The sequence below is a fragment of the Xenopus tropicalis genome, chromosome 9 (genome assembly GCF_000004195.4).
Source record: "Xenopus tropicalis strain Nigerian chromosome 9, UCB_Xtro_10.0, whole genome shotgun sequence".
NCBI classification, from domain to species: Eukaryota; Metazoa; Chordata; class Amphibia; order Anura; family Pipidae; genus Xenopus; species Xenopus tropicalis.
Window position 1 is genome coordinate 5088689 of NC_030685.2, and position 8719 is coordinate 5097407.

The 8719-nt window shown below is 49.8% G+C and overlaps 1 protein-coding gene across 1 annotated transcript; it reads left to right on the forward strand.

Moving 5' to 3' along the window:
• The first annotated feature begins 5508 nt into the window (after window positions 1-5508).
• Window positions 5509-8028, forward strand: LOC101731570 (zymogen granule membrane protein 16-like). Its single transcript, XM_031893089.1, has 4 exons — window positions 5509-5539; window positions 5769-5812; window positions 6256-6388; window positions 7479-8028. Exons 2-4 carry the CDS (start codon window positions 5770-5772, stop codon window positions 7798-7800), a joined length of 498 nt encoding a protein of 165 aa, XP_031748949.1. The 5' UTR covers window positions 5509-5539; window position 5769; the 3' UTR covers window positions 7801-8028.
• The last annotated feature ends 691 nt before the right edge of the window (window positions 8029-8719 follow it).

The window sequence follows — 8719 nt, forward strand, 5'->3', positions numbered from 1 at the left end:
CGCTATGTCCCGCGGCTCCCTGCTACTTCTGCGCTTTTATAAGGTTGCGTCCCGTGTGTGTGACGTCAGTACGCACAGGCACAACCATATAAAAGCACAGAAGTAGCAGGGAGCCACGGGACAAAGTGGAGCACGCCAGAAAGGGCAGGGCCCGGACTTGATTAAATGGGGCCCGAGCTAAGGACCGGCCGGGCCCCCTTTAAAGTTAAAAACCCCGGGCCCGGGACGATCGTACCCCCTGTGCCCCCCTGATGGCGGCCCTGTCTGACCCTGGTGTGAGAGAGCTCTCTGCTGTGTGCGACGAGTGAGGCAAAAACATAAATAAGCAAATATTCTGTTTAGCAGGAGGAGGGAGGCATGTTCCTTCAGGCCATAAAGAAAAGGAGAAAAAACAGCAGGAGCCCAGCAGGAAAAGTTAGATATGAGAAACGAATACAGTAAAGCGCAGAAATATACAGTTTATGTCAAACAAAGACTTTTTCTGATATATTGTAGAATAGCAATGTTTTTATGCTGGTTTCCCTTTGGGCTAAACATTAACCCTATCTGTAACAATGGCCCCTTTATTGGAGCTCCCTATAGATCCTCTCAGGTCCCTGTCTGGGTTTCACATGAGGGGTGGGCGTGTCCTAACGGTCCCTGCCAGAAGCACAGTAGGAGAGGGAGAGCCAATCACAGCCCTGCAGTCACACAAGCGCAGACAGGCTTCAGTTCCCTATCAGGTCAGCCTAGCTGCTGATTGGTTCCTATCCTACAGTGCAGTGTACTGAGTGCTGCCGGCTCCCCTGCATTGGGACCTCAGATTGTAAGCTCACTAGGGCAGTCGCTGATGGGATGTATAATGTCTGTACAACCCTGCAGATTATGTTGGTGCTATATAAAGATAATAATAGCTTTCTGTGGCTGCTCATACATTGCAGATAAAAACAACATTCTGCCCCTTGAACAAATAAGCTCCCAGCAATCCTCATCTCTCTCCTACCCAGGGCCCAACCTGACGGATAATGTTTCCACTGTACACTAGGTGGCAGCAGCGCATTACAGAAAATACAGCTGTACAGCCCTCATCTTATCATATTAATAACATAATGATGTTTTCATTCATTCATAGATCATATTCCGATGGTATAAACACACTGTATGTGCACAGGTTTCCTTATAATAAGTGCAACAGAAAGGAGAATGTATTCACTACTATAAAGATGAGTATTTCTTTGGGTGCTAATGTGACCCCCTTACCTGGGAAGCGAGAGAGAGGGAGTCCCAGAAGAGACAGTAGGTTTGCCCGGGGCTGGGGGTTTCAGGAGTTCCCTGGGCTACACTGAGGCCCAATGTATAAATACAAAGGAGAACATGAGTGAGTGAGTGCAAAGCCTTCACTGTGGGAGTCCTGATTCTGGGCCCAAGTGTCTCCCAGTACCGCTGTGCAACAGAACCATTGCTTTATGGGCTCCGCCACCCAAACTGTGCACAACATGATATACAGTATATTGAATATACCCATAATCCAACACTGGGACCCCCTGGTTAATCATCTGGGAGGGGGGATACAGGGATAAGGTAGGTCCCAGGTACAAATCAGCCACAGAATGACCCAATGTCCCTTCCCGGCCCTTAGCCTCGGCCAATGATCTAAGACAAACAGGCAGACAGCTTGCAGGTACAGCGCTAATCTGTGGGATCCTCCCATTACCAACCTATATTATCCCTATAGTATCCTAACAATGATAACGTTCTATGCACATAAGATAATGTTTATAGAGGGGTTAATATGTGCTCATTAGCGTGCAATTAATTACACAGGTAGGAGAGAGAGGATCCCCCCACCCCCCATGTGTACCAAACTAATAATTATTATATTGCTACCATAGGGCCATGTCCCGTAAGAATAAATACAGAACCTAGAGGGAGGGGGCAGAGGAAGGAGAATATAATTATGGGATTATCTATGGCTCATATCATTGTGGGTGTAAGGGTGCTACGTCTGATGGGTCAGGGCGCTCATTCAGGCAGTTTGTTTGCTGTGTAGCAGCCCTGGATCCACTGAGACCATGTCCTATCATGTCAAACCCCGCCCACAATCCACCAAGCCCCTCCCACAATCCACCCAAGCCCCTCCCACTCCCTGCAAGCCCCATTCATGTTTCTCTGGACACCCCAAGGTTACCCCTTCTCAGTGCTTTTCATCTTCTAATGCTAAGGGGGCCCAGCCTGAAGGCCAGTTAGGGGGGGATTTGGGGTGAGTGCTTATTTGTGCCCTGGGTACCCCTGGAACTATAGCGGGGTGACTGTTACCCCAATGTTTCTATATATCTGTAACCTTGTTATGGGCTAAGGGGGCCCAGCCTGAAGGCCAGTTAGGGGGGGATTTGGGGTGAGTGCTTATTTGTGCCCTGGGTACCCCTGGAACTATAGCGGGGTGACTGTTACCCCAATGTGTCTATATATCTGTAACCTTGTTATGGGCTAAGGGGGCCCAGCCTGAAGGCCAGTTAGGGGGGGATTTGGGGTGAGTGCTTATTTGTGCCCTGGGTACCCCTTGAACTATAGCGGGGTGACTGTTACCCCAATGTTTCTATATATCTGTAACCTTGTTATGGGCTAAGGGGGCCCAGCCTGAAGGCCAGTTAGGGGGGGATTTGGGGTGAGTGCTTATTTGTGCCCTGGGTACCCCTGGAACTATAGCGGGGTGACTGTTACCCCAATGTTTCTATATATCTGTAACCTTGTTATGGGCTAAGGGGGCCCAGCCTGAAGGCCAGTTAGGGGGGATTTGGGGTGCGTGCTTATTTGTGCCCTGGGTACCCCTGGAACTATAGCGGGGTGACTGTTACCCCAATGTTTCTATATATCTGTAACCTTGTTATGGGCTAAGGGGGCCCAGCCTGAAGGCCAGTTAGGGGGGGATTTGGGGTGAGTGCTTATTTGTGCCCTGGGTACCCCTGGAACTATAGCAGGGTGACTGTTACCCCAATGTTGCTATATATCTGTAACCTTGTTATGGGCTAAGGGGGCCCAGCCTGAAGGCCAGTTAGGGGGGATTTGGGGTGAGTGCTTATTTGTGCCCTGGGTACCCCTGGAACTATAGCAGGGTGACTGTTACCCCAATGTTTCTATATATCTGTAACCTTGTTATGGGCTAAGGGGGCCCAGCCTGAAGGCCAGTTAGGGGGGGATTTGGGGTGAGTGCTTATTTGTGCCCTGGGTACCCCTGGAACTATAGCAGGGTGACTGTTACCCCAATGTTGCTATATATCTGTAACCTTGTTATGGGCTAAGGGGGCCCAGCCTGAAGGCCAGTTAGGGGGGATTTGGGGTGAGTGCTTATTTGTGCCCTGGAACTATAGCGGGGTGACTGTTACCCCAATGTTTCTATATATCTGTAACCTTGTTATGGGCTAAGGGGGCCCAGCCTGAAGGCCAGTTAGGGGGGGATTTGGGGTGAGTGCTTATTTGTGCCCTGGGTACCCCTGGAACTATAGCTTTAGCTTTCCCCATACATGAGGTGCCACCCTCTTACTCCCCCCTCACTGTCAGGCACAGCTGGCGGCTGCGGCACTAATCTCTGGGTGGCATCTCCTGTTACACAGCTGTGTGTGTTTGTGAGTCACAGGGGATTGGCCAGTGTGTGTCCCAGGCTTGCCCCATGCTGTGTACATTTGTGGTTATTTATATTAGCTACACACCACATTGACCAGATCTGCATTATGCACAGATCTCCCCTTGCTCTTTTATCAGGGTGTCTCATGTGATTTGGGGTTCTGCAGACATGCAGAAATGAATGCATTACTGTGTGTGTGGGGTCAGCAAAGTGCAGCAAGATGGAGACAGTAGGACAAGATGGAGACAGTAGGGCAAGATGGAGACAGTAGGACAAGATGGAGACAGTAGGGCAAGATGGAGACAGTAGGGCAAGATGGAGACAGTAGGACAAGATGGAGACAGTAGGACAAGATGGAGACAGTAGGACAAGATGGAGACAGTAGGACAAGATGGAGACAGTAGGGCAAGATGGAGACAGTAGGGCAAGATGGAGACAGTAGGACAAGATGGAGACAGTAGGACAAGATGGAGACAGTAGGACAAGATGGAGACAGTAGGGCAAGATGGAGACAGTAGGACAAGATGGAGACAGTAGGACAAGATGGAGACAGTAGGACAAGATGGAGACAGTAGGGTAAGATGGAGACAGTAGGACAAGATGGAGACAGTAGGACAAGATGGAGACAGTAGGACAAGATGGAGACAGTAGGGCAAGATGGAGACAGTAGGACAAGATGGAGACAGTAGGGCAAGATGGAGACAGTAGGGCAAGATGGAGACAGTAGGACAAGATGGAGACAGTAGGACAAGATGGAGACAGTAGGGTAAGATGGAGACAGTAGGGCAAGATGGAGACAGTAGGACAAGATGGAGACAGTAGGACAAGATGGAGACAGTAGGGTAAGATGGAGACAGTAGGGCAAGATGGAGACAGTAGGACAAGATGGAGACAGTAGGACAAGATGGAGACAGTAGGGTAAGATGGAGACAGTAGGGCAAGATGGAGACAGTAGGACAAGATGGAGACAGTAGGACAAGATGGAGACAGTAGGGTAAGATGGAGACAGTAGGGCAAGATGGAGACAGTAGGGCAAGATGGAGACAGTAGGGTAAGATGGAGACAGTAGAGCAAGATGGAGACAGTAGGGCAAGATGGAGACAGTAGGGCAAGATGGAGACAGTAGGGCAAGATGGAGATTGTATATAAAATTATTGGCCAGGGAACAGTCTATTATATCAATGGAAGTTTCAACTTTTTATAACAGTTGGTGCTGTTAAGGTGTGGGATTCCACAGCTGCCTGGCGTTAATGATTCTATTCTGGTGCTTGGTCCCCAAGGGGTTAAGTTGGGTTTTGGTTTTCAGTGGGACCTGTCTTTAAACGATATGTTAACCCCTAACAAGCCCCATTCAGATCCTCATTGCAGAATGGCATTGACTTTGTTGCCCCCGCTCACAGTAGGCCCAGCCCCCAGCAAAGACACAGGCCCTTATTACCCTACACTCTCTAATGCCTCTCTGGTGATAACTCAGCAGCACTGTCTCGCTTTACGGCAGGGATATATTCTCATATAGTCCCATAGAGATGTATGGGGAATGCTGTGCCGGTGACACGAGTGACATTAGCTCTGCAAGAGGGGGAGGCGACCACTAGAGGATTCTGGTAGTTCAGCAATGTTTGTAGGCTACAAATTCACTAGTTCCATACATTGCTAATGGCAGCCCAGCACTTCAACCCACTGCTACCCCTACATGACTCCCTTGGGCTGTGCTCTTGCCAGCAGAGCTGATACTCATTTCTATATTAAGGCTAAGCAAACAGAGATAAGGCCAGGGATTGCCCCTGACCCCATTTGCTCTGCCTTATCTGCTCCTGCCCCACAGCTGTGCTCCTAGTATTTGCTCAGAAGGAGGATTCTGGGCAATAAACCAGCCCCCTGCCATATTAATAGGGGTGCGAGTCGCTCAGTCGTCCCAGAGGCCAGAACTTCTAACAGGTAACACTGAAGCGCCACCTGGGGGTCAGGGTGGGACACTGCACCGGGGGAGACAGTTTCCTTTGGGGCTGGGTCCATTGAATGTGGGTATTTGGTTCAATTCTGCTGGGGTTTGTTCTGACCCATTACCTCTGTGGGTTCCCATATGGCTTGTAATGCTCTGTGTATATACAGTAGGATAAAGCGAGGTACATGGCTGGGGGTAATGCTTCTCTTTCTCTCCCCCCAGAATGCTGCTGTGGGTCCTACTCAGTGTGTGCTGCCTGGTTGCAGGTGAGACCCCCCCCCCCCCAGATCATATAAGGGGAGCCCCAGAGATATTATAGGCTATATAGAGCAATGTATAATGCAGGGCGGGGGGACAATGCCAGTTAAAAGAAACAATCGGGAATGGAAATGTGTAATAATAATAATAATAGTAATTACTGTATGTGCTTAGACGTTTCCTTTATTGAGCAAAAAAAAAGTGGAGGAGTTCATTCTTATTGCATTAATATAATAGCTTTTATAGTCATTGGCTGCAGTACCGTGTCTCACCTGTCTGGGTCAAGGACGGTTTTCCCCATAGGTTGCAGTAGAACAGCGCCACCATCTCATACATAGAGAGGGCAGAGGGTTAATCAGTAGGGGGCGCTGTACACAGGGGTACATACCATGTAGGGGACGCTGTGCCCTTTTGTACTGTGTGTGGCGCTCATGGGTCTGTGCTCCCCCAGCTCAGCAGCGCAGCTCGTCTTACTCTGGAGAATATGGCGGCGGTGGCGGCAAGAGGTTCTCCCACTCAGGGAACCAGCTGAACGGGCCACTCACAGCTATTCGCATACGGGTGAACCGCAACTACATTGTGGGGTAAGTCATACAGATACCGTCTGCTTCTGTGCCTCACTACTTTGTCTGTGCCATGTCTATACTGCTGCCATCTTGTCTGTGCCATGTCTATACTGCCGCCATCTTGTCTGTGCCATGTCTATACTGCTGCCATCTTGTCTGTGCCATGTCTATACTGCCGCCATCTTGTCTATGCCATGTCTATACTGCTGCCATCTTGTCTGTGCCATGTCTATACTGCCGCCATCTTGTCTGTGCCATGTCTATACTGCTGCCATCTTGTCTGTGCCATGTCTATAGTGCCGCCATCTTGTCTGTGCCATGTCTATACTGCCGCCATCTTGTCTGTGCCATGTCTATACTGCCGCCATCTTGTCTGTGCCATGTCTATACTGCCGCCATCTTGTCTGTGCCATGTCTATACTGCTGCCATCTTGTCTGTGCCATGTCTATACTACCGCCATCTTGTCTGTGCCATGTTCATACTGCTGCCATCTTGTCTGTGCCATGTCTATACTGCTGCCATCTTGTCTGTGCCATGTCTATACTGCCGCCATCTTGTCTGTGCCATGTCCTTACTGCTGCCATCTTGTCTGTGCCATGTCTATACTGCCGCCATCTTGTCTGTGCCATGTCTATACTGCTGCCATCTTGTCTGTGCCATGTCTATACTACTGCCATCTTGTCTGTGCCATGTCTATACTGCTGCCATCTTGTCTGTGCCATGTCTATACTGCCGCCATCTTGTCTGTGCCATGTCTATACTGCCGCCATCTTGTCTGTGCCATGTCTATACTGCCGCCATCTTGTCTGTGCCATGTCTATACTGCCGCCATCTTGTCTGTGCCATGTCTATACTGCCGCCATCTTGTCTGTGCCATGTCTATACTGCTGCCATCTTGTCTGTGCCATGTCTATACTACTGCCATCTTGTCTGTGCCATGTTCATACTGCTGCCATCTTGTCTGTGCCATGTCTATACTGCTGCCATCTTGTCTGTGCCATGTCTATACTGCTGCCATCTTGTCTGTGCCATGTCTATACTGCCGCCATCTTGTCTATGGCATCCAATGGCGCTGAGCCCTGACCCTATGCCAATGTTGGCTTGCAGGCTACAGGCGCGCTATGGCACGGCATGGAGTGACTATAAAGGGGGCAGCCTGGGAGATTTAGAGGAAGTTTTCTTGCACCCCGGGGAGCACATAATCCAGGTCTCGGGCAAGTATTCCGTCTACATGCGCCAGCTGGTGTTTGTCACAAACAAGGGTCGCTACTTCAGGTTTGGGAAGGACTACGGAACCAGTTTCAACGCGGCGCCCCTCTTCCCCAACACCGTGCTGCGCTTCTTCAGCGGGAGCTCCGGGTCCGTCATCGACGCCATTGGCTTCCACTGGGACTACTCCTCCAGCGGCTGCACCCACTGCAACAAGTGATCCCGCCGAGCCCACCCCCTGCCTGCAGGACTGGCATTCCCTGTGTAATTCATTTATATATGATTATATATTCCCTGCGCTTCTGTCAGCGCCCCCTGCTGTACATCACACACATTGCAGAGTCTCCCCTGAGATACATTCCTGCCCCCCAGCATCCGCCTCCGATTGCCTTATCCTGCATCTCAATGTAACTCACCCAAATGCTTGCAATTAAATCTTTATCCCGAGTGTTGTGTTGCTTCTACTAAATGGGATATTTGGGAGGAAAGGTCACATTTTTATTTTAACATTTGGTTATATATGGAATAATTTCTTATATATTGGATAAAGGAAAACCCCCTAACCCTGTAGGCAATTATGAATAATATCCGGTGCTGGTTTCCCTTTGGGCTAAACATTAACCCTATCTGTAACAATGGCCCCTTTATTGGAGCTCCCTATAGATCCTCTCAGGTCCCTGTCTGGGTTTCACATGAGGGGTGGGCGTGTCCTAACGGTCCCTGCCAGAAGCACAGTAGGAGGGGGAGAGCCAATCACAGCCCTGCAGTCACACAAGCACAGACAGGCTTCAGTTCCCTATCAGGTCAGCCTAGCTGCTGATTGGTTCCTATCCTACAGTGCCGCCGGCCCCCCTGCACAGCCTGGAAAAGGAGGCAGCAGGAAGTGGAACAGATGGGCGGGGCTAGTGGGGTTTCGGGAGAAATTTTCAATAAATCAGCCTGAAACACTACTTTTTAAAGCCCATTCCTTCTATATTTAGATGAGTACAATTCATTGGCACAATATTAATTTTTAGTCAATATGTCCCCTTACAGCTGCACAATGCCCTCCCACCTGTATCAGGTGTAGCAATTTCTCCACAAGGTGGCAGTGTTGCCATGGTGACTGGAGACAAAGTCACTATCACAGAGGTAAGCCC

Coding starts and splice junctions, on each gene's coding strand:
- LOC101731570 (XM_031893089.1), top strand. CDS start 5,770: ATGCTGCTGTGGGTCCTACTCAGTGTGTGCTGCCTGGTTGCAG. Junction 5,813..6,255: donor TGTGTGCTGCCTGGTTGCAG/GTGAGACCCCCC, acceptor GTGCTCCCCCAG/CTCAGCAGCGCAGCTCGTCT. Junction 6,389..7,478: donor AACCGCAACTACATTGTGGG/GTAAGTCATACA, acceptor GTTGGCTTGCAG/GCTACAGGCGCGCTATGGCA.